We start from the raw sequence: 26,193 nt of genomic DNA on the forward strand, positions 1-26,193 counted from the left end.
TGTTAGAAACATTTCGATAAATCGATCAACACCGATGATCTATATTGCATCATGAACATTTATAAAATTTTAATCGTATCTCGAGATCGAGCGCACGACCAGTAAAATTCAAACACGAATTGTCGTAGAATGTTACAAGAACAATCGAAAGATAAGTCGTGCAAATGACCTGGCGGATACGATAAACGACCACAGATAAAAGAAATTCAATTTGCGCATTCGATTTATCGTTCCAAGGTATCGCGACGCTATTTGTTGCAAGTTTTCACCAAGAATAGATATCAATGAGTCGTAACAAGCGACAAAGCATCAGATAAATAACGTACTGTATGCTTAGAAAATTCGTGGACCAATATTAAAGGAAAGCAGTATTGTGAAATGATTTCTAGATTCAAATTACCATTGCAAAATGTTTGTACAAGGACTATAAGCTTGTGAAAGCAGATATATCGGGAAACTTACGGCTATTAAGCGAAACGAGGCTTTTATTCTATAAAAACTGAGTTTTAAATATTGATTTTAAGCTTATAGTGTCTTTACCTAGATAAAGCCATATTTCACTCAACCTTCGTTACGAAGCAGAGCGATATACACGTCTGAAGTATAACTTCGCCAGAATAAAGTCTATTTTTTTGCTATTATTAGATACGAACGACAAGTACGGAGCATAACTGACAAGTCTGTTTGCCGAGTACCAGCAAACATGAAAGTAAAATTGAAAAATGTACAGAATGCGATTGCCCTGAACAGCAAAAATATTTGTTTTTGTTACGTAAGCACTTAGTATCCTTGTCACTTATAAATTTTATCGAAACCCGAACTTTTATTTATCTATTATCAGCGAGAGTTACAATGTGAGAACTTTTATTGTAAAAGTTCAATTTCGGCTGATTCAATCTATTGGAAAAGTTCTGTAATCTGTTTCCACGTCAGGTTGTACACCACAACATATCAATGTCTACGAAAGAAGTTATCGCATTGGACGCGTTAGCTCTAAACTTTTTAGTTTCTTAATTTTCCTTTGATATCGCTGTTAGTTTCGATCGAATTTGAGCGAGCTAAAATGGATCACTCTGTAGTAGTGCAACGTAAAATCGCGCCAACAAACAGCCTTCTCCCAATTGTCCTTCGGATTCTCAAAAATAACGTGAAACGGCTCCGAGAAGACTAGCCTTGGCACTCCCACGCTCGAGCTCGTGACAAATTCACCGAGAATAGCGTTCTCCAGATCACGGTCTAACAACTTTCGCCATTGAGTTTCCCCGAATATTCCCAGCTGAATCACGGTATCAATCATTTGGAGAAACGCAAAACTTCGCTTCCAGTAATCGCAAGGAAAATGAGAGATCAGTTAATTAAAATATAAACTCCGTTATCAAAATTATTTCCTTTTAAAATATATCGTCTAAACATGTTGCAATGTTAAATATTCTAGTTAACGGAAACACCCTTGGGCGACGTCGGTTCCTCGCGACAATCAGGCGTCGCATATCTGTGACGTGTGGTAGCTGACGTGTTAATAGAATTGTATAAAACGTAAACAAGTAAAAATTTGATGATATCGGGTCAGGAAGAATGTACAATAAATTGATTATATCAGTGGTCTGACATTGTCTTGATTAAATTCTACACTTATTAAATTATCGATTTCAGTTGATCCGATTGAAAGCAATAATTATGTTATAAGCTGAGTTAATGGTTTGTGTGGCAAAAACTCACATTCATGAAATGTGTAGCAACTGCTGTACGTTTGATACTGCATTATTCAAACGAATAATGGACCATCATAAGCCATGTTTGCTCGTTAATAATAAATCAAAATCGAGGGGTGTTAGGAAAGATAAAATTATTTATTATTAACGTCGTTATTTGAACATCATCGGTTGTGACAGTTTTGCGCGCCTTATCATCGAGACTAAGGGTCATCGAACTATAGGCCGCGATATAATAGTGATTTTTATATAAATTTTATAACAGAATTGTGAAATTGCTACACGAACATCCTTAAGATTAGAATTAATGGGATTTAAGTGGACTAATTTCAATATTTGACAAATCAATTTGGCGAATTAAAATAATTGAAACTTTTTTTAATGATAGATACCAAAAAGTCTATTGCTTCAATAGTTCGATAAAGGGCTTCTCGGAAATCACCTGCGGAATAACTGCATGTGTTTGTTACATTATAGTATTTCTATTGAGCGTTCACTGACGTCAAAGTCTGCAAGTACGCAGATTAGATATCAACCGACCCAATTAATATAATTCTCTCGCGTTAGTCGAACGACAGAAATCGTCGATGAATTAGAATCAATGAAAGAACAGAAATGGAAAGACATATCGCAGAAAAATTCAAGAATGAGAAGGGAGGATGATTTGCTATTTCCGGCTCAGGTTCCAGTGACACTGTGGCGAGACTAAAATGATTCCTGACGTAACTCTTCGTTCAAATTTGCCTCGAAGGCGTTCAATTTTATCAATGGATATTTGATATCGTTCTGTATTGCATTTTAATGTACAAATCGTAAAAATTAAACTTGGAAAAAAGTTTAGTTAACCACATTTTTTGGTATTAACTCTAACGGTACTTGTAAAATTTCTCATGCAATTTCTTTCGATAACGATTGGCCATAAAAAATATTTCATTCTACACTTTCGATTCGTTTTCGAGCAAAAAATTCTTTAAGCGTCCGTTCTCAGCTGTGTTACGATCACATCGGGACACTCTGCATAGATAAAAATTGTTCCGTGACTAAGAAAGTTTAGAAAATACCGCGACAGAGCGTTAACAAAGAAAGTGGATCGATCTGGAGGTTCGAACTTCGAACTTTGCGCGCCAGGGAGCTATCGTGGCCCTATTGGAGATCGATTTCGCGGCGATATAGGCGCCGATATCGCCAATCTGTTCGTAGGCCACGTAAACGTTGAAACGCAGCGCGCGTGTTTATCGAGATATCAACCGGAGGACACGTATAAGATATAAGGAGGCCAGCGAACGGCAGTCAGTGTTGTGCTGGATCGTGCTTTCGATCGTTCTCAGAGCTGTGTTTATCTATCAGTGATCCCTTCAGCGAGGCGAAATGCGGTGAGGCAAATATTTTGATTCACAGCTGCGCTCGTGTTTCGCACGTGTTTGTTCTTCGTCCAAGCCCGCGACTGTCCTAATATTTTCGTGGGTTTCTCAGGATCTGGACGCTGTTAGTCATATTTCTGGTCGCCACGGTGTTCGTCTCCGAGGCGATCGCGAAGAAGCCTGGCAAAGAAGCCGAAAGGGGTGGATACAACAAGAAAAAGAGAGATGTAGCGTACTCGAAGTATGTATCCGTTATTTTGAACCGCAAATTAGAGATTTAACCGAGCAATTTTTGTACAGGCAATCCTTTGTTTACATTTTCTTATCCAGATATACAGTTTTATCGATATCGATAAATTAAGAGTATTTTATCAATTACTTAACGATCGTATTAACGAAATACTTTGAATTTCAAGTAAAAGTGTCGATGACTATCGACGTCGAAATTAGATGCATTTATCTTATCGGTGTTTCCTTAACTCTCATTGATAAACGTTTTCCAAGGAATACCTTTATTCCTCGTTTCGATGTAATGTCCCTGGCGCGAACGCATCTGTTTCCGCAAATTAAAATAACAATTACGCAACCGTTCAGCGGTCTTATCTTCGACTGTCACCACGGACTTTGCTTCTGTGCCGATTTTCCTCGACGATAGGCGCGTCTAACGGCGTTCGATTCGGCTTTTCCAGGGAAGGAAAGTCGAAGGACGGCGAGGACAAGAAACTGCAATCGAAGAAGAGGAAGAGCAGCTCGTCCGAGGGCAAGAACGAGGAGGCTTACTCGGAAAGCAACGTGGAAGCCAAGGACTCCGGGAAAGCGTACAAGTCGAAGAACAAGAAGCTGAAAGAAAAGGAGAACGTAGAACCGAACGAGAGATCGAACGAGGCGGCCAAGGATAAGTCGAAGAAGAAGTCCAAGTACTCGGTGGAGTCGCAGGAAGTTCATCAGAAGAATTCGAAGAAGGGCAAGAAGGAGAAGAAGCTGAAGGACGAGACGAAAGTCGACGAGCAGACCGAATTGGAGAGCGATACGAATTCGAAGCGAAAGGTGGAAAACAAGAACGTCGAGAAGACTGAGAAAGCAACGAAAGTAGACAAGAAGAAGAAGCTTAAGGAGAAGAAAGAGGAAACCGCGTCGGAGGTCGAGGAGGAACCGGCGGAAGCGAACGCGGAGGAACCCAAAGCGAAGTCGCAGACGAAGAAGGAGAAGAAGAGGGCAGAGAAGAATAAGCAGGAAAAAACTAGGAAGAAGAGGGCAGTGGCGCAAGAAGAAGAAGAGGTGGTGGAAGAAACCGTTTTGAACGGACAGGAAGCCGAGGCGGAGCAGGAAGAAGGGAAAGCAAGTTGCCATAAAGCTCAGAAAGAAAAGGCCACGGAGGATTGCGACGAAGCGTGAATTTTGAATGTTTGATATCCACGAACGACGTATCTTGTCATTTCATCAATACGATTATATCGAAATCATGATTTTTTAAGTTAAGTATATCTGAGTTGATATAATATCTATTAAGATTTACGCAATCAATTCTTTGCGGGGAGTCAATTAAGAGGATTAATTGGATACCGCGCTTCTATTAAATTCTATTCATTTAATCTTTATCTACATCGAATCGTGAACGTAAACGGAGCGTCTCGATGTGTTTTTTTTATTTACAAATAAGATTTTGCGACGATCAATCGTTGTCAGATCTTGGCGCTGCGAGCCTTTCGTCTTTCGTTGTCGCCGGGGGTTGTACTAAACAAACAAAATAACATGAACGTACCGTGTCGTTAGCCTGTGAAATGTACATATATTTCGAAGAATAAATATATTTTTTAAGTAAGCTTAATCGTTTTTAAGGCGATTCAAGCATTCTTTGGTTATTGATTTAATTTGGGTTACTGGGAAATCGGAAATATATAGAATTATGTATTTTTGTAGTTATTCCTGACAATAAGAAACAGCTTGCATCGACTCAGAAAACTATCAAGTATACTTGTTCTGCAAAAAATTTTAATCTTCTAACTCTAACCTTCGAATTATTTTCAAAAAGATTTCGCTTCAAAATTGATGACCCAACCGCTTCCAACGTTATTCACCGTTGATATGTACTGCACCATTACTCGATCGGTATTGGTCTGGAACGACTCTAGATTATCCTGAAAGGAAACGAATTTGGTGATTGAGTTTCGTTCGTGAAGATGTCAATCTTCACTAGAATTCGAGAAATGTAATCAAGCGTAGAAGTTGCTCGGGAATTTTCAGATAGTTTTTAATCGGGATTTAACGATTTTTATTCGAGATTACCCCTCCGCAGAAAGTGTTGGCCAGCGTTTTGTCTCCGTTTTGCTCGACTTCGTAAATCTTTAGAATGTTGGACTTGTTCTCGCAATTGGTGCTGGTACCAATGTCGAACACGGTGAACTCCAAGTTCACCCTCATGTCATGTGGCACCTCTATGAACCACTCGCAGATCGTGTTGTTTCGATACTCGTTCGGATACATGGGCGACGTGAATGACCCCGCGTAGTTGTACAGTCGACCACCGCAACCACGACCTACGTTTGTTTCATTTAAACAAGTCAGAGTATAGGAATAAAGCCTTCGAAGAAGGCTATTTTCTCGGGAAGTAAAATGATCGCTGAATAAAATCAATCTTTCTAAATCACCAATATACTTTGCAACGTTCTGTTTACATACCTTTGTCCGTGGTGGTGAAAGAAATGTCGTAAAAATGGAAGTTACTATACCATGCAGACCAAGAATGTAAACTCAACTTGTTGCCGGTACTGAAAATAGGACTCGGTATTTCCGTTCCGCACAGCATGGCTAAAAGTTTATCGTTGAAACCACCGTCGTACACCTGCACGAGATTAGCATGAGAAACGAAGAGTTTTAACGTCGAATCTGTGTATCCAATATTAGGGCGTCCCACAAAATATCGCGTATTTTCGAGTTAATTAAATACTTCTTCGAACAAGTATTATCTGACGTTCGATAGATCTGCAAGTGTATCGTTGGAAAAATATGCAAAGCGTTTCGGAACTACGTATAAATATTTAATGAGACACGCTAATATTCCAACGAATCTACGTTGAACGCGAAAGAAATCAGAGGGACACTTGCTTTAACCGAGGATTGCGTGCACATGTCCGGATCGTAAAGTGTGAATCTGTGGAAGTATAGAGAAATGGTGTAATTGACCGGTGCTATGATCGTGACCCAGCAATCCTTTACTCCGTCCTGAAGGATTCGTCCCTGTGGTGTTGTGTAATTCCGATTGCAGTCCGCGCTGCTGTATTCGAGTTTGAAGCCCTTGTGAGCACCGGCGCTGTCTCCTTTGAACGTTACGTCGACAATGGAACTGTAACTGTATCGAAAGAAAGGTAAATTTGATGTCATCGCGATCGAGAGCGTCAGAAATGATCGACATTTTGTCTACCTGTAGTAATCGCCGGGCACCGAGTGGCCACAGTACCTGTACGAGGTCGTGGGCGAGTGAGAGCCCTGCAGAAAAGCCATAAAAGATTGATAAATTGGAACGAACTTTGCAAACTTTACAATTAATTTTGATTGCATTTTTCCATCAACGAACTTGAAAATTTTTAGTAGAACAATTTAATTACCATGTACATGCTATTGTCGTCGCCGCCAGACCAAATCAAACTCGATCCAAAGCCCTCACCGGTGTACCTCATATTCTACGCGAACGAGACATTACGTTCAGGATTAAGGGTTTTATTTCTATCTCTTTGTAATTTTTGATAGGTGTAAATAAAAGGTAGCTTACGTATCTATCGGAAATTTCAAGATAACTGTCCTCGCACTTAGCCGAGCTGGGTAGGTCCAGATCTTTAAAATGTATCATTATTTTCTCGTTGCCCACCAGGTTGTTTTCTAACTGCCAACGACACCGTACACTCGGTTCGTAATTGTTAGGGTAATTCGGCGAAGTGAGCTCGTATTTCGTGTCGTTCCTTACCACGTGAGCGTAGTGGCAAATCGCTGAAACGGACGAATCTTTCTTCAGTAAACGCCGACTCGATCGAACGGATTTACAGCGTGAAAAGTATTCGTACGGTGATTAATGTTAGAAAAGGAGAAAATACTTGTTTCAACCCTTAAGTGGACCCTCGATCTCAACTGAATTATTTTACTTCATGTTGAAATTTTCAAATAATTACATTGAGGCCCCAATGATCCACTTAAGGGTCAAACGTTTCTAGAAATACGTCCAAATGTTTTGCGTTAAGAAAAGTTTGGAAACATTTTCTGAAATTACTCGCTGCACTCGTGTCACTTTGTGTCTGTGTTTTACCTTCGGTGGTTTCGAGCGTTCCGGTGACACCGGTTCCTTCCAGCGTGCCATCGCTAAAGAACCGTATCCAAAGCGAGTTCGCGCTGGACGTAACGACGATTGGCGACGACAGAGTACCGTAGTATTTGCCAATAAGTTCAGAAAAGGGGCCGGAACCATCGCGAACCTGATCGAAAATCGTTACGTAAAGAAAAAATAAATTCGTCCATAAAAGAACGACAGGTGTAATCGAATTTGGGTAGAGACTCGCCTCTAAGTAATCGCCGTTGTAATCTTTGGTCTTGTTAATGTAGGTATTGTTCTTGAGGTCCATGCTGTTGATAGTGAATCTGATATTGTTACTCGGGTGTGTAGTTACGTCCCAGTGGCAATCCTCCAAGCTCTCGTAAGTAGAACCTTTCTGGGTTCTGAATTGATAGGTGCTCGTCGTGGTCAGGTTGATGCTGCCGCCGCAACCTGCCGCGACGCTCTTCGCGAACAGGACCTGCGGAATTATTCAAAGGCTCGAAAACGTTCGACGTACTTCGACAAAATTCGATCTCGAACACGGCTACGAGAAAATCCAATAGGGGCTCGGATCACGAGATTCACCTCCGCGGTAAAGCCGCCGTAATGGCGACTCCGGTCGGCGTAAAACTGGACGACCATGGTGTTGTTCGTGGATTTGAAAACGGGCAGGTTTTCCGTCAGGTTTCCACACAATTTGCCCAATCTCTTGTCCTCGTCGATCTCACCCCCGTCGTAAATCTCGATGTTGTCGAAGAGGCAACTGCAATGTTGCATGTTATCGAATATTGTTGACGTTACGGTGAACGCAAGCACAATTACCTGTGAACCAATTCTAACACGAAACTCTCGAAACGTAGAACGACGCTTTTATCCGGGGGCGCCTCGATCCTCCAAACGCAGTTCAGATTCGAGAAGTATTCGCCACCGTTCATCAGAGGTTTGATTTTGCCAGGTTTCGTCATGTTTCCGCCGCAGCCTTTCGACAACGTACATCGTCGTTAAAATCGAATTCGCAAACGGTGGTTAAATCGTTAAATGCAACAACGTTGAATGACATACCTTTGAGGATGTATTTGAACGCGAAGCCGGTACGTTGAATGTATTTATCCGATCTGAAGATGATCTCAGTTTTTTCGTACGAATCGAATATTGGTGGTTTGTTGTCGCTGCAGTAGGTTTTCTCCTCTTGCTCGTACTGCGCGTCCTTTACAATCGTCAGATTGTCGAATTGACAATCTCTGCGACCTAAGTTCCGTGTTTCTTAGAAAAGTTCATTTATTGAAACGAGATTTTATTCGGTTACCGATTAACCGACGTTCTATATGACTGATTCTATCGACCAGAACGAATCAATAGGTAGTAGGAAGTATCAGCGAACTCCTATTATATGAACGATCGAGTTATAGGAATTGTTTGTTCCTGTACGGGGTTCGGATAATTAAATGATATAATAAAGTTATTGTTTTTACGAAAAACCAGGCGAAAGTTTTAAAACGAACATTAACGTTTAATAAGCGTTCAATTAACGATCAACGTCGCGCATTGTTTCTCACCGCGTTCGAGCTGGAACTCCATGAACTCCACGATAATGTCCTTTCCCGGGGCGACCAGAGTATAGTTGCAGAACGAATTGGGCCGATACAGATTCGGATAACCCGGCGACTCGATGATCTTCGCGGTATTGGTGACCTCGAAAATCCCGCCGCAATTCTCGTACCATTGGGCACGGAAACCATCGCCTTGGATACGCTCGTTAGTGTGGAACGTAACCTTCATTCGATTGCTAGTCGCATTAAATGCCGGAGGCGTGGTTCTGCCGCAAACCTTTCCGATGCTCTGCCAATCAATGCCATTGGTTCCGTTTCTCCAGTCGAATATCTGTTTCGAGAATCCCGGAAATCATAAAAAATTCGAGATTAATTTCAGTCAGATTTGGAGCATAAATGAAATTTAAGTATTTCACGTGAAAAGAGCCCCGCGTGTCCAAAGTCAGTTTTCCGCCAACTAACGCAAATTTCTTACGCACCTGCACGTAATCGTTCTTACAATCCGCGCTACTTTCCAAACTGAAACGATCAATGAAAACCAATCCAACGTGGTATCCGTTATCCGCAGTAATTTCCCAGGTGCACTCCTCGTTATTTTTGTACGACTTGGGGAACCTGCGAAGACACGCGAATTCCTTCCGTTAGAGACAACAACCTCTTAGATCCAATTTGCGTTTACGTGGTTTTCGTTACCCTGGCGAGGAGATCTGTCTGTTGTTGGCGCTACGACTGCCGCCGCACACGTTGTCCGTGTATCCAACCTCTATTTCGAACTCGTTCGGTTCGCCGGTAGAGAAGTATTCTATGTATAGTTTGTTCGTTGTACTGATTATGCTGTTCGGAATCACGTTACCGCAGTAATGGCCCATTTCCGGCGACGAGGGACCACCGTTTCTGAAAGGTGAATTAATCGTCTCGAATCGATCGTTTGAACGCGACGTTTCGGAAAATTTAATTATGACGCAACGTAATAATTTCTTACTTGACGCTGATGTAATTCTGCGTACAAATGGAGGACATGTTCATCTTTTTGAAGCTGAGTTGCATCGTTTGTCCACTGTCCGGCGACATGACGTACCAGGCACAGTTTACTGGATACGATACATTCTTCGGTGTTATTATCAGATTGAGCGGTTCCTTCAGAATACCTCCACAGGGCTGCCAGCGATATTGAATATCGTACTTCATCGGTTTGCCGTAAGTGCTGTTCACGACCTGCAAATTTGCGATATCGTTACGATAATATAAATCGACGAATCGTGTTTATTTTATCATAGGAACACGAGGAAACTCCCTCAAAGAGTGTACACTGTTCGGTGGTCGAGCTCTTATAATTTCTTTTTATACGAAAGCTATTTTTTGACCCTTTTTTTAAATATTTTTACTGATATTATTTCCCGTCAAAACTCATAAAAAAGTTGCTCGAAAAAGTTTCTTGGATCTCCAATAATTTACAAGATAGCATTAGGTGGTGACACTTTAGAGGGTAGTTTCAACCCTTAGACTTGAGTTACTGCCGCTAAAGAACTAAGTGTCCCTTATTTTTGGCCTTTCCGCGGAACTACGAAGTTTCATTAAAGCGAAGGGGAGGGAGGAGCACTTTACGGATGTTCCTCGACAGCGATAAGAAATTTTCTGAAAATTTTTAAACGCGGTTTCTCAATTTTGCTACGTCCGCCATATCCATCAGGCATCGTACCAATCTTTTTCCGAGCTCTGCAAAATTCATTGAATCGAGAATTATTCAACAACGGTAACCGGAGTTCGCGAGTACGCGTAAACAACTTTCTTAAATCAAACTTCATTCATTTATATGCAAAAGGGATCGATAAACTTCCAAATAAAGGGGGAACGGTTCATGAGTAACGTTGAAGAGCGTGTAGGGTGTTTCTAAGTTAGACGATCGAACTTCGTCGGTATATTAGATGAGTTGATTGTTTGGATTGAGATAAATTGAAAAATAACGAACGAAAGTTATCCGTGAATCGACTCGACTTACGATTAGCTCGTTAAGGTGCCTCGGGCTCGTTAGGTACGTCGGTTCCGTGTAATTTCCGCAAACCATAGCGTGGTCTAGAAAATAAAATATATTCTGTTTAGTCGATGACGTTGATCAAAATCTAAGACTGTCGCGTATTAGGCTTACCTGTCAGCAAAATGTATTGATAACTGTAGCATATTCGTTGGTGAATGAAACTCGGCACACCGCCCATGAAACCAGTTACTCTTATCGCCAGTGTCAGTCCAAAGTCGTTCCCATAGGCCACCATGCTCTTGGGTGCTTCTATGTTCCATACGCAATAATACGATGACTCGTTGAAAGGTCGAACCGACGGAGGTAGCAAAGTGCCGTTAACATCCTTCACGTCTCCCCCGCAAGCTGTGATATTTACGACGTTGTTATTTAAATTATGCTTTTCTATGATCGTTTTAATCGATACGTACGAGCTGGCGCCGCGGCTGTGTAACGCAATTTAAATCCACGATACCCGGGGTGCAGCGAGTAACCAATCATCATCGTGTTGCTGGAGCTTCTTATTTCCCTTATAGTATCGTTTTGCGAAAGCATTTTTATCCTCGATCTGAATCGGAAATCGTTGTAGAACTGGAACGCGAAGAGAAACGGTCGGATTAAACAGAAACGGGGAACGAAATTTTGAACGATATTGAAATCTCGTCGATAATAACCGAAAGGCTCATATGTATAGGCATATTGCCCACACCAACGTCCATGTCCAATATGTTGACCACTACTTGGAAACCCCTTGGTAATCGGATCCTCCAATCGCAGTATCTACAAAGTCACCGTGCGATTTAATACGAAAAGAAATATCGAGACTGATTAATTCAACAGTTAGTGTTTTTAGGATTTACTTAATACCTGGAACTCGTTGCTACGTTGGGATATCCGTTCGATTTGATTATGCCGGACATCGCAGTCAATTCGCCACCGCAAACTGCAACAAACAATTCCATCAGACTCATGCAACGAACCTTACTTGGAGGGTAACATTACTTGGGGTTAATTATTAATTTCTTAAAGTTAAGAGTCCGGGACTATTAAATTTACACTTACTGTCTATGCTAGACGTGAAGTTGATACTGAAACCTCCGGGTATCCTATAATCGTTCCTATATTCGACGGACACGAGCTTGATAATAGCCTCGTTCGATGATGTCTCAATGATGTCGGGCTTTTTGCTTCCGCAATAAGTTCCGATTTCGGTCTCTGAATGATGAAATTTATTAATTCAGCATTAGCGGCTCGTTTGTAACTTTTAAAACGAAAACACTAAAATTCCATGCATTTTATATGAAACAGTTGTTTCTGAAATCCGTGAATCTGTAGACACTTAGAATGGCAATTATCATTAAGGAATAAGATAAAATTCTTCTTGTATATGTTTCAGAACGTTGGTTTACCTGTCCCATTTGATATATTGGGCTCGCTGATCGTCACGTGATCCAAACGCTTGCAAGTGAAGTAGCCAGGTAAATGTATATCGCGAAATTCGAGTTTCAAACTGTGATCTATCGGAGCGATAATCCGCCAGACGCACGTTTGATTTGTCGGATAATAGAACGGGTAATTTGGAGAATTGATGACGCCCTTGGTACCTCGTATCATTCCGCCGCAAACGTCTGTGATCAAAATGAGAAACATCGATCGATCCATAATGAGAAACGGAACCAAAAATATTATTTCTTTGTCTTTTTCTCCATTTCATCCCTCGATCGCTTTTCATAGAATTTGATTAGCTCTTAACAATTGGAAAAATTTCTTGATGAAGTTTCTTGACTATAATCTGAACGAGAGTCAAGAGGTTTGGAAATTTATTTGCTCTTCCGTACCAGAGGGAAGAAGCGGTTGAAAATAGGTAAACTTTGTAGAAACATACTTCCGATTGTGACCTTGATTTTGAAGCCATTCTTCGGTTCGGGAATATCCGAGAAATAGTGAATGTATAACATATTTCCGGTGCTCTGTATGGTGCTGGGCGAGGCGTCGCCGCAAAATCTTCCCAGCAGCTTCGAATACTCTGTCCCACCGTCTTTTACTTCCACGTACTCGGTGACACAACTGAAATATACATTTCCCCCCCGTCACGTGAAACGTTCGACTCGGTGATTAAAGGATACGATCGTCTAAGCTCTGAAAAGTTAATCGGAGACGGATAACTGACTTTGGAGTTTGAAGCAGATCGAATCTGTCTATGAAGTTGAGGGATATCAATTCTTTGGTCGGCGTCAATAAGGTCCACTTGCACTCGGTGAACGGCGGCGGAATGTTCGGATAGTTAGGCGTGCTAATTTCCAACTCATTGTTCGCCACGTAGTCGCCGCCGCATGTTAAGCCCACTTCTCTGAAATGATAAAAAAATCGATAATGTGGGGAAGGAACAGTGGATAATAGTATAATTCATTCGCTAGTTTCCCTTATATGGAGTATATTATATAGGTTATACTAAATAATATTTCAGAAGTATTTTACACCGAAGGGATAGCGTATCTTCAACATTCTCCGATCAGTGAGTTCTTTTTTAATTTTCCTAGAGATAACGAGAGGGTAGTACGGTCACCTGTATCTCAGCTTGAAGTTTATGCTTGACTGGCCAGTAAGCGCCACGTAAAGACGATTACCGGAGGTCATTAAGGTTGGAAGCGTGTCATTGGCGCAATATTTTCCCTTGCCCAGCAAAGAGGACGACATTTTGTCGCCGTTCTTCAACTGCAACAACAAACGATACGAAATGAAATAATTGTTTTCCGCGCGAAATTAGTTCTTCCGTGCAAAATATCAGCACCATGTAATAGCTGATGCACTTCGTATTATCCACCGTCGTCATGTTCTCAACGACCACTTCTATCGTACGCCCGGTCCTCACTACGACGTCCCATTCGCACAACAAGCGCCAAGTGTACACTCCTCTGGCAAAAGTATTGTTCACGACTTCGATCACTCCGTTCGGGCCCTCCAGTTTTCCACCGCAATCTAAATCGACGGAGCGTGGGTCGTCAGTATTTTTGTACGAAAAAATTACTTGGACGATGCGCCGATAGAAATTGAAAGATCGAGGGGAAACAATGCATCGTACGAACGAGCCAAAAATGAACCAAATTTGTAATTGTGTCCAGCGGTGGTCCAATCATTGCTACCGGTATAGAGGAACGGAATTCGCCGCGAGTAAATGAATTTTAAAAATTATGTTACCCCAGTAAACGTAAGCGCTGAAGCCAGTCTTGTTTATGTATACGTCCGATTCGAATTTCACCGTCATCACGTTGCCAGTCTTCACCTCCACTGACGTGGCATTCGCTAAACATAATCGTTGTTGCAGGACAGCGTTCTCCGTAGACGTTAAAGCATTGCCATCGTAGACCGAGAGGGCGTCTGCCACGCATTCGGTGGACTCCTCTAAATCCATGGCGAGAATTATCAGAACCAAGTGGGTTCCTGGCACAGAGGTGAACACCCAGGTGCATTCGAGATTGACGCCGTAACCCTCGGGCCAGCCGGGCGAGGTAAACCGGTAGGTCGGGGTAGAGTGACTCGTGAGGGCTACTTCTTTGGTGCAATTCGACACTGTATTCAAAATATGGTACTCCATTAGCGAAAGGTACATTTTACATCAATTTTGGTATTATCGGTCTCCATAGTTTGAAGATAAAATAAAATCGATGCCTCTTTTTACACCCTCCGCGTACTCTAATATCGTAAGATCAACTTTATGGGGTACGAGACAGGGAAATATTTGATTTTGCTTCGCGTTTAATTGTTCGACAGAGTAGTGCCTACGTTTGACTTCGGTGTTCAGGATATTTTCAGTCTTCGGCACTTGCAACCACGTGAGATCGAACCAGCTGCCCAATCGAAGTACGTCGGTGGTCAGTTCGATGAAAGCCACGTTGCCGATGGTCGTGACGGGTTCGCCTTTGTTGAACTTGCAGGCCTCCAGTAAAACTGGCGCTTCGTTGTTATAACCGTCGTAGATCTGATCGATTAGATACCTCGGGTTAATAATCTACGAAACGGACGAAAATTGCATTCTGCTTACCCTCAGATAATTGAAGCAATCGGGGCCAGAGTTTTCTATGAACAGATCGCTGATCTCGATGCGAATCGCCCATTGGAACTCGACCGTGATTCGCCAGGTTGTGGTGTCGGTTCGTTTGTAGGGTATCGGGTAGAGGGGGGACGTGATACGTCCAGTGGGTCCAGAAAGTTCGCCTCCGCCCTGGAAAGTATACTCGGCCACGAAGCCCTTCGCCACCGTTTCGCCGTCGCTCTTGAACTTGATCCACAGCTTGGTCGAGGATCTGACAGTTTTCGCGTCGGTCCCGCACAACACGTTCACCAACTTCCCTATCCCGCTGTCCTCGCGTATCTCCAGGTAATCCAGATCGCAGTTCTCGCCTTGCTGGAGCTCGAATTCGTTGAACGTCAGGGTCAACTGGTTCCCGGGCGAGTTGTCCAGGATCCAAACGCACTCGGCGTTCAACGGGTAAGAGTTCGGATATCCTGGCGAAGCGATCACTCCGTGATACGATGCATAGGTCCCCCCGCACGCTGAAACGCAGTCATTGTTGATTATTAATCAATTTGCTCGATAAGAGTCCGATATCTGAATTCCAGTCGCTTCCATTCATTATTTCTGGCTTTTTCCCCTGGGAAGCTCTTCGATTACAAGTTGTTTACAGTTTCTCTTTTTCGAAACATCGTTAAGGAACTTTGTCGAAGGGCGTAGAAATGTCTAACGCGTCCCTCAACGAGACGTCTTGAATACCGCGAACATTCAACGAGACTCTTCGACGGTTGTCGCAAACGAAATAGGATAGAAAGGGGCAGAAACGAGTCGTTTACCTGAATTTAGAACCGAGTACGTGAGGGCGAAGTGTCCGTGGTGATCGTAGCCCGTTACGTATAAATGCACCGTGAGTGCATTCCCGGTGCTCGTTATCGGCAACGGTACAACGCTATTACACCATTTTCCTCGAGAGGGACCATCCATGCCAGTGCCTTCGTGTACCTCTATATAGGACAACGAGCAGTCATTGGCATCCACTTCATTCATGGTGATTTCCAGATGCGTGAAAGACACAGTGACGTGATCCTCTGTCGTAACAGAAATTCAATAGTCTTGGTCTTCGAGTTGCTCCAAACGACAAGAGTAACATGAAGCAATATTTGTTTTACCTGGATCCTCGGCGATCAACGTCCACGTGCAGTTCCAGTTGTCCACTATTTCGTAATTGCCGGTGAAACTTCTGGCTGGAGTCAGGAATCCTTGATCCTTCACGATCAATCGAGCGCCACATGCTCTGGCGTACTCCGCCTTGAACCCTTTCGCTGCTAATAATCCATCTGTCTTCATTACGATCAGCATTTCGTTCGCGGTAGAAACGAAGGGAGACGGTATAATGTTTCGACAGAGGGTCGCCATTAACGGCGAGTCCTGCGTCGGGCCATCGTATATCTGCGAACAGATTTATTTCCGTCTGTAAAATAATTCTTTAATGGACGAGTCGATGGCAGGCAATCGTACCAAGATATTTCACTGACAAAATATTCCGCGTGATTTGTTCTTTACCTTTACATAATCGTCCGTACAATTGGCGGTTTTCTCGATATCGAATTCGTGGAAGGTGACGTTCACGACGTAACTATTGTCCACCCGTATCAACCATTCGCAGAGCTGATTGTTGGGATAATTCTGCGGGTAGTTGGTCGAGTGTATGATCCCCGAATCGGCGGTGAAGAGACCGCCACAAACGATCGGGACACTCCTGTAGGTGAGATTGAAACCGCGGGCAGCATAAGACACGTCGGAATGGAATTCCAAGAACATCTTGTTCCCGGTGCTGGTGAACACCACGGGGTTCTCCGAGTAACAGATCTCGACCAATTTCAGGCCAGTCGCGTCCTCGCCGTTGTAGATTGCAAGCTTGTCGAAGAAGCAACCCCTCAACTTCTCGGTATTGATCTGAAAACAGAAACGTCAGTTTTGATCCGAGCTTCCTCCGACGAAAGGAGCATAAAGGGTACGATACTTATTATATTCATTGTCCTACAAGCGACAAATATGGGGTGCTTCGTTGCATGTGGAACCCACTTCAGGACTAGATTCTACACGTGAAATAAAAAAAGTTCATGTAAACGTACGTCCTATGCGACCTTGTTCTCGAGTTATGACGAGTTTCTCTTTAACACATCGTAACACATCGTTACTCTTTCCATTTGTCCAAGAATTGTTCAAATTTCATGGAAGCCTTGTACAATTCTTTAACGTTGTTTTCGTGTGTAGAATCCAGTCCCACATGTTACGGGACTGCACTTACACGTGATGAGCTTATCTATCCACTTGTCGAGTGGAGTAAAATCATTGGTTCCCCCCAAAAAGAACGTTTCCATGTACTCACGTCGTGAATAGTCAACTCCACGCTGTGCATGTAATCAGCTTCGATCAGCCATCTGCAATCGACGTCTATCGGGTAGCCTGACGGATACCCTGGCGACGTGATCTGCCCGGAAGGTCTGGTCAGGTGTCCTCCGCAGCCATCCACCGTCCATTCCAACCGGAAACCGTTGCCCTCCCACTGAGCATCGGTGACGAACTTGATGAACACCTGATGCTCCGTGGAGTGAATCCTTGCCGGAAGGCTGCCCGAGTTGCACAGTTTGGCGATTTCGGTTTTCGGGACGTCGTACTCCCCCTCCTTCACCTCCAAGTAATCGTATCGGCAGTCGCTTGTGTTCTCGAGATCGAAATGCGAGAAGGTCAAGTTTAGGCGGTTGCCGCGAGGCGCGTCTATCTTCCAACTGCAGTTCAAGTTGCGCTCGTACTTGTTCGGGAAATTTGGCGACTCGATCACACCGTAGTAACCGGTAAGCGTCTGCTGACAAACTGCGAAAACACGTACACGGTACTCTAGTTAATAGAAAAGTTTGAATAAAATTTGTTGCCACGAGACGAATGAATTTGATCATTTCATCGGACACGAGCGAGATCGAATACCATTTGTCTCCCGCGTCTGTCTATTATTCACCGTTTCTACTCGCGTCGATATTCAAGACCTACTCCGTCGCGTCCGCGACCGATAAATCTTCAAATACGATTTTCTTCGGAAAGGAAGCCTCTTACGATAGAATTCTGTTCGAAATTTTCTACTTATCGGGCGGCAAAATAAGAAGAGAATCGGACTCACGTGTTTCGTACTTCAGATGGAAACCGCGCTCGGACATCGAGAAGTCACTGCGGAACCGAATGGTCATTACATTGGAGTAGGTGGAAATGACCTTGGGGTACGGATGGCCACAGAATTTCTGCTTGTTCTTTCGCTGCTCTCCCTCGGATATTTCTATGAAGTCGAATCTACAATTGCCGTAAAACTCGAGATCGAGGTCCACTATTATCAATCGTACAGAACTGCCCAACGCCACGTGGATCTTCCAAGTGCAATCCGAGTTCGACGTGTACTGTTGCGGGTAATTCGGTGATATGATGTCGCCGATGGCGGCTAGCATAGTTCCGCCGCAGCCTGGAACCGTCCAAAGTAGACAACGTTTGCTAATGGTTACGTTTAATAATTGTTTCGATTCGCTCACCTGACGTGGTGCTGTCCCATTCGATACTGAATCCCTTGTACACTTTCGATATGTCGGACTCGAACTTCATAAACATTTGATTGGTTTGACTGATGATTTGCGAAGGGATGTCGGTGCCGCAGAATCTCCCTATCAACGGCGACGTATCGTAGCCACCGTTTCTACATAGAGAATCGACCATACGATTATCGTATCGAATCGTTCACAGTCGCCACAGCGATCTTACCTGATCTCCAAATAGTCTAACGCGCACTGACTGTGAGACTCCAGTTCGAAATCCTTAACGTTCAGGATCACTTTCCGTTTGTTCGGGGCTTCGATCACCCACGTGCATTCCCGTTTGTTCGGATACGATTCGGGATAATTCGGCGACTTGATCATCCCGTTTAACCTAAGGAAGTGACCGCCGCAGACTTTCGAAGCGTCGATGAAGAAATACGAAGCAACGAATCCCTGACGGGTTACGGATGCATCGGATTCGAACTGGACGGTCATGCTGTTGCCTTGCGACGTCATTATCGGTGGTTTCTTGGTGCCACAGAAGCTGCAAGTTTCGACGGAACAGTGACACGAAGGGTGTAAATTGAGAATGGTTACGTTTCCGTTAAAAGAATTCATACGTACGTGCCTAGCAGATCCGCGTCGGATATCGTGTGATATTCATATATTTTCACATAGTCGTTCATGCATTGAATGTGGTATTCCAAGTCGAACGTTAACCACGTGATTTGCACTACGTATCCCTGCGGTGCTTGTATCGTCCAGATGCACGAATCATAGTTCGAATACTTTTCATCGTCGGCTGGCGTCTGAATCGTCCCAACCGGAGCTTTGAGCAATCCTCCGCATCCTGAGAATCGTAACCAATAATTAATCGCTAGTTTAGACTACGTCGAAATAACTTGAACGTTTGCTTCGAAACAGGTTAACCACTGAATTGGATACGTATTTATTCTTACTTTACTTGCGCATTTTTCTGCTCGATATTGTAATTGTTCGAAACTGCTAGATGCAAACATATTGCTAAGAAATTCCATGCAAACATTGTTTTTACGAACTGTTGGAAAACCGAGTCAATCTATTCTTTTCTTCATTGCCAAACGGGAAGACATTACTGAAAAAGTTTCTTATGCTACCTTTGACTGTGATAAAGATAACTATAATGTTTGTTTTTTAATATCATCCTATACTCTTAGCAGTAAATAACGATCTATACGAAGCTTGTGATTATTGGTTCGGTTATGCTCCTTATGGTAGGCGGAAGAACTCGGTTACTCGTGGTGTAATTGTGATTATTCGACATGTACATACTAGTTGGGATCGTAGTGTAATTCGCCATGAAGCCGCGTCCGGAGACGCTGCCGTCTGTGCTGAATTTCAAGAACATAAAGTTGTGGGTGGAATAATAGGGATCTTCGGGTGTCTCCTCGCTGCCGCAAAGAGTCGCGAGGTTAGTGTTGTTCTCGTTGTCGCCGTCGAAGATCTCCAGAGAATCGTAGAAACATTCCGGCGGATTGAAGCCCTCGATGTCCAGGTCCGTGACGCTCAGGGCGATCCTCATCCCGGCCGGTTGCTGGATCTCGTACGTACAGATTCTGGAATGGTGGTACGAGTTCGGGTACATCGGCGAGTGGAAACTCCCGGAGCTCTCGGTGAACACCCCGCCGCAGATAATGTTGTAGGCGAATGTGAAACCACCCATTCCTAGCATCCAATCGGACTTAAAAATCACCAGCAACACGTTCGAAGTCGATCTGATCGTGGGAGGTATCGTCGTGCCGCAGAATCGTCCGAGCAACGGGGAGTCGCTGGTCGGGCCATCGAATATCTGAACAAAGCAATAATCGTAATTGTTCTTCGATTTGGTGTACGTCGAAAATTAAGAAATCATCAGAAAAGACGAATTTTTCTCGTATCGTTCTTTATAATTTCTTGTGACGGAGGATACCTTGACGTAGTCGAATTCGCACAAAGTCGAATCCTCGAGTTCGAACTTGGACCAAGTGATCTGTATTCGTTCACCGTGTGGCATTTGTATCCTCCAGTCGCACTCCATGTTCTCACGATACGTGGACATGTGCGTGGGCAGGCTGATCGTGCCAGTAGGAGCGGTGTATACTCCGCTGCAACCCGGTATTCCTGAGAGAACAATTTTTCTATTAGAGCAATTGTCTTGGTAAACGAAACGTGTCGATAGATTCTTCTCATCTTTATGCGTCTGAGTTTGTTAACTCGTAATTTCCAGACACTATACACTTTGTGTTAATTAAGTTTTAAAGCGTCAGAAGTTCACAACGCGTCCAATTCGAAGACCTTACCTTCGACGGTGGAGTAGTGAATTTGGAAACCGGAATCTTGGCCAGCGCTGTCGGAATGAAAATAAATCGTAGCTTCCGAGCCGGGCGCGATGAGAGGCGGTGGACGCGTATGGTTGCAGTAGAGACCTAATCGCTCCTCTAGTTCGCCGAAGATCTGTGTAAACATCGGACAAATACTTTTCTGTTCTGCACGAAAACACGTTTAGTAGCGAAAAGTTACCAAATACTAAGGATTATGGACCACGTTTCGATCCTTTACCTCCAGATAGTCGCTCTGGCACGTCGGATGCTCCTCCAGCATTATCTGGCCAAAGTGGAATTGTATTCTCTTCGTCGGATTAACGTTGATCCTCCAAAAACAATCTCTGTTGGGTGGGTACCTTCCCGGCGAGCCTGGTGAACTTATCGTGCCGTAATCGTCCGTCAGCGTACCTCCGCAGACAGGTTGGATGCTGTTCCAATGTAACGCGAATCCGTCGTGAGATACGCTGCTGTCCGAATGGAACCATAAGTACAGAGTATTGTGGGTGGATATGATGGTTCCGTTCCCGTTGGGCAACTTGTTTCCACAGAATCTGCCAATTATTTGGCTACCAGCGTTTCTCCCATCGTGTATCTGAAACCCATTGCATCCTCAAAGATTTGTTGCACGAAAGGAAATACTTTCACGCTTACAAAAGCACAAATTATATCAGCGAAAGATAGTTCCCGTCCGGGGATCTAACTTCTCCTCTATCAATCCGTTTTATCTCCGTTTGTAAAAGAGCTACAGCCTGTCCTAGTTTCTCAAATCATCCGATATACTGTTCCTCGCGCGGGGGCAGCTGTGGCCCCAGAAATCTATCTACGAAACTGAACTCGGGTGTCTAGATAAGGGCGAAACGGTCTACGAACGCATCCGTTATCTTCGTACCTGCAGGAAGTCGAACTTGCAGTCGGTCGAGTCTTCGAGATTGAACCGGGTAAACGTGAGGTTCAATACGAGCGAGCTATTGGTGATCACCACCCACGCGCAGCTCAGACCGTGTTGATAAACTATGTTCCCGGCGACAGGGAACTGCAGGTTGCCCATGGAATTTCGCGACACACCGCCACAAGTTTGTCGCAGTGTCTCGCATCTGCTTCCCGTAGCTGACGCTGGACAGTTGCAAGTCACGGCGCCATTAACCACCGTGCAGGCGCCATTGTTCTGGCATGGATTCGGCAAGCATGGATTTATCGTATCGTTGCACGTGAGTCCTGAAATATACGCAGGGATCGCTATCATTTTTATCTAATCCTTTACATTATGGATCACCGAGGAAAAGTGATTAAATGACACCATATTGATTCTAAGTATATTTCCTTGGACGTTTTCTCTTGGGTCTTCTTCGTTCTGGAACCGAACGGAGTCTATTTTTCATTAGTTAAGACTACAGATTAGTTTTCTCGGTTCCAGTTCGTAACGAATTCGCCCAAAAAAGATATCGAACGTCACCATCGAGCGTGATTCGGTTCTATAAAATATTTACCAGTGTAGCCGGATGCGCACACGCAAACGTAGGGTTGCTCGACGGATCCAGGGACACACCTGCCATGGACGCAGGGATTACTGGCGCAGGCTGAACCAGCGGACACGTCAGTTATCGGCTGACAACCATTTGGACCGATTCCATCGCCCGAGTAACCGGCTGGACAACGGCACAGCACGTAGTCGCTTGTAAGTGCTGGATTCTCGACGCACTTCGCGTACGGGTGACAGCCGCCGTTGTTGATCGCGCAACCACCGACGTAAATGCAGGTTACACCGTCCCCGCGGTATCCCGTTGGACACGATCCGCACATCCTCGAACCCTGCTCGTAACAAGAATTCAGAAATTCATCGATGATGTGTCGTAATTACAGTCGGATTCTAAAAGCTGTTGCTTTATGTTGCTGTAGAGCGAGTGAAGCGATAGAAATTGAGATATGTTATGAGATGTTCATAGCGTAGGGAAGAATGGAGAAAATGCACTATTTAGTGTCAAAGGGTTGCATGTATAGCACCCACGCACCCTGATAAACGAAAACTGGAAACTGGAACTTCTAAAAGCTGGACTGTTTCCCTTTTTCTAGACGACGAAACATTTATAGAGGAAAAGGGCGTGTAATACCTAACACCTTAGCATTGGAAGGGCGCTTAAACAATTGTTTTCTTACCATCGTGTTGATGCATTGCACCGAGGGGGCCGTGCTGCAACCGCCGTTATTTTCGAGACACTCGTCGATGTCGCTGCAATAGTAACCGTTTCCCGTGTAACCGCGGGGACACGAGTCGCAGAAGAAGGAGCCAGGAACGTTACGACAGTCGACCCAAGGATTCACGGAACAAGGTCGATGGTTTCCCACGCATTCGTTCACGTCCTTAACGCAGGATGGATCGGTACCGTCCGACTGCCAACCCTGAAAGAAGCGACAGTTTCCGATTGAATACGCGAACAGATCGAAGAAGCAATTGAGAATTCGATCGGTAGATTACTTGGTCGCAGATACACGTGTAGCCCAAAGGAGACCCAGTTTTGGTCACGCAGACACCGTGGCCGCACAGCTCGTCGGAATTCTGTGTGTTGCAAACGGATGTTTTGGTCGTGCAGTGAAGACCGTGCCATCCCGAGGCGCAGTTGCATCTGGCGATTGAAAATTAAGTCGTTGAAATTATTAAAGCATGATAAAACGACGATACTGCGAATAAGAAAGATTTAAACTTGTATGATCCTGGAAGATTGAGACACGTAGCACCGTTTTGGCATCCAAGGTCCGTACCCAGCAAATGCACGCACTCGTTCACGTCGATCACGCAGTTCGGACCCTACAATAGTTAAATATTACCGAGAGGGACAGAGAGAATTCCTAACGCGTACGATTCTTGGCTGTTTACCTCCCAATTGGACGGACAGTGGCATTGGTAGCCCTCGTAAAGGTCTTGACACGTGCCACCGTTCTGACAAGGGTTGCTTATACAATTGTTCTCCTTCAATTTCGTCTCGATCGATGCCACTTTGTTTTGCAGCCGTCTCACCTAAAAAATTTTCTATAAACGATCGCGAACTCCGTTTAGCGTTAACGTTAAATTGATGCTTCTATACGTACTCGATTGGTGAGCATACGAAATTTGAAATTGATCTGCGTGTCGGACTGGAAATAATATTAATTTTATAATGATTGCCCAAGTTATCTCGTAGCGTAAAAAAATGACTACAAGATAAATTCGTTCGAAGCATTTTGAGTACTCTTGAGAAACGACGTGTACGATTCGAAAATTTTTTCGTCCAACTCTGTTACATAATACTTATAATTGAAACGACCTCATCTTGTAATAATTTTTCTAACTAAGCCTTTAAAATATTTTCCAGACACTCGCTTGACCGTTCCCAGTGTGAAACGTGGCGTTGGTGTCCCCGCGTCCCTTCAAAACGCCCATTCTTCGTTGCAACCCTTCTGGCCCTTCCACAATCTGCGTCAGTCGTTGCAGATTCGATTCCACCTCCGCCAGATATCCCGTTCGCCATCTCTCGATCAAATGCGTCGCGTTTTGCGCCTAAAAGCGTACCAATTATTCCATCGATCTATCGATCGTTGTTGCGTCGTCGATCGAGAACAAAATCGTTACCGCGGACGCGACGTGCAGCAAATTAATTTCGTTGACGTTCACGTAACCGTTGCCCAGAATTTTAAGGGTGATGTTCCTGTCCCTCGCGGCGGAAATGAACAGGTTTCCGTCTCTGGACTCCAACACGGGCCTGAAAATAAATAGATTAAAGTTACGTTGGGGGACATTAGAAGCTCGAGTTTCTATCTTCTCGGTTTGTTTTTTTTTTCATTTGAAGATGAGATCGACGGAAATTATGTTTCCCAAAGTGTCGCGGAAAACGTCGCACCTCTCGTCCATCCATGCCGCGCAAAATCCCAGGTAAGTTAGCAGCAACCATTGCGATCTCGTACCCATCGCAACGACAGTTCGAAACGTTCGATCGAATTTCACTGTGACATTTCCTGCCGGATGCTGCAGCCGACCCTTTACCGTGGAAAGTTCGTCACAGACTGCATCAAATGATCAGGAACGAAGCATATCTTCGTTTGAAAGTGGGCGTATTTCGGCGACTTATCGAGGTCCACCCAATATCGGTTACACCCGTTACGTTGCACGTAACACTATGTTCCTAGTAAAAAATTTTATGAACCTTTCTTCCGGTTTGGACAGTATCTTGGTTCAATCATGCTCTTGGCAACAATCTTTTTTCACACAGATTGATGCCTCTTGACCCCTCAAATTTTGTGACTTTTTGTGTTTGTTTTAAGAATTTATTTGTTATCTATAATATTCAATGATATTTCCAAGTTGTTCCGTAGTAGCAAGTTTCTAATACATTTCGACGGTGTAAAATTATTACAAAATAGTAATATTATGAGGTTCGAACATCGATGTAACGATAATTCGATATCCTTAACACGTTGATTACCATGTCACACGGATATGGATGACACGTAAAATCCACAGGGAACTGCGTCACCCGAATATTGGTGCCGCTCATATTTTACCATGTCACGAATGATATTAGTCCGTATTTTGGTTATAGTGTGAGATGAATAATGAAATTACAATTACGAAAATGATAAATACGATTCATTAAAAACGTTTAAATACATTCACTCTCGTGTCATCGATTGCCAGATGATGGTTTTACTTACTCGATTGGGAATGATATTCCCAAATATTCGTCATGTCAAATACAAGTATTAAAATATTACTTTCAGAAGATCATGCATACATATAAGCTCCTTCTTAGTACACAACTACCAGGATGCTGTTTGGACCAACTAAACCTTTTTTCGTTGTTCGAGTCATAAAAAGAACGATCGTTAATATTAATTAATTAAAACAAATGCCATTTCGGGCTGCATAATTTAATAACGGAAAAGATACATTCAGCCGCGGACAAAATTAAATGGACGAAGAGTGAAAATGGTTATACATACAGCGGGCATTCAACTTTAATCAAATGCACCACTATTAGCGGGAATTAAAATTTTATTTATTATGTATTAACATTATAGTAATAATTATACTAATTACGTATTATGTACGTAGAATATTCGATCAATAATTGAAATTAGTATTAACATCACTGCGTGAACAAATTCTATTCGATGGAGCAGATGACCAATTTAAACAGGACAATATTAAATGGGGATGTTACGAAGAATATATCTAAATTGCAAATAATTAACATTGTAATAAGTTTAAAATTAATTTTTAAATGCTAATTGCAACCTGTTCAGAAATTCAGAGTGGTTTAATGTTTGAATTTTCAAAAATTTTCTTATTT

At 43.4% G+C, this 26,193-nt stretch overlaps 2 protein-coding genes across 3 annotated transcripts; one reads left to right on the top strand and one right to left on the bottom strand.

Moving 5' to 3' along the window:
* The first annotated feature begins 2,953 nt into the window (after positions 1-2,953).
* LOC122395448 (ABC transporter F family member 4-like) lies at positions 2,954-4,959 on the top strand. Its single transcript, XM_043393043.1, has 3 exons — positions 2,954-3,085; positions 3,186-3,314; positions 3,763-4,959. Exons 1-3 carry the CDS (start codon positions 3,081-3,083, stop codon positions 4,466-4,468), a joined length of 840 nt encoding a protein of 279 aa, XP_043248978.1. The 5' UTR covers positions 2,954-3,080; the 3' UTR covers positions 4,469-4,959.
* LOC122395241 (cubilin) lies at positions 4,685-24,894 on the bottom strand. 2 transcript variants are annotated; one of them, XM_043392682.1, is made up of 53 exons: positions 24,745-24,894; positions 24,477-24,606; positions 24,228-24,404; positions 23,957-24,001; positions 23,745-23,885; positions 23,572-23,675; positions 23,346-23,493; positions 23,027-23,269; positions 22,360-22,681; positions 21,762-22,087; positions 21,108-21,464; positions 20,849-21,002; positions 20,479-20,669; positions 19,842-20,358; positions 19,155-19,380; positions 18,757-19,074; positions 18,531-18,691; positions 18,131-18,463; positions 17,345-17,829; positions 16,516-16,908; positions 16,122-16,401; positions 15,789-16,040; positions 14,983-15,494; positions 14,724-14,919; positions 14,139-14,510; positions 13,732-13,919; positions 13,507-13,655; positions 13,111-13,290; positions 12,826-13,007; positions 12,350-12,568; positions 12,003-12,155; positions 11,808-11,883; positions 11,615-11,720; positions 11,372-11,531; positions 11,073-11,306; positions 10,926-10,999; positions 9,909-10,141; positions 9,620-9,820; positions 9,406-9,541; positions 8,933-9,257; positions 8,439-8,624; positions 8,199-8,355; positions 7,962-8,139; positions 7,621-7,854; positions 7,371-7,536; positions 6,843-7,057; positions 6,679-6,753; positions 6,495-6,559; positions 6,179-6,422; positions 5,753-5,915; positions 5,360-5,610; positions 5,085-5,211; positions 4,685-4,807 (listed from the first exon to the last, which is right to left on the bottom strand). In XM_043392682.1, exons 1-52 carry the CDS (start codon positions 24,810-24,812, stop codon positions 5,098-5,100), a joined length of 11,115 nt encoding a protein of 3,704 aa, XP_043248617.1. In that variant the 5' UTR covers positions 24,813-24,894; the 3' UTR covers positions 4,685-4,807; positions 5,085-5,097. The 2 variants fall into 2 exon arrangements, with proteins under 2 accessions (XP_043248617.1, XP_043248608.1); XM_043392673.1 differs by having other exon boundaries at positions 24,222-24,404.
* Between the last annotated feature and the right edge of the window lie 1,299 nt (positions 24,895-26,193).

The sequence above is a fragment of the Colletes gigas genome, unplaced genomic scaffold, assembly GCF_013123115.1.
Source record: "Colletes gigas isolate AHSC1104 unplaced genomic scaffold, ASM1312311v1 Colletes_gigas_Sc00001, whole genome shotgun sequence".
In the NCBI taxonomy this organism is placed as follows: Eukaryota; Metazoa; Arthropoda; class Insecta; order Hymenoptera; family Colletidae; genus Colletes; species Colletes gigas.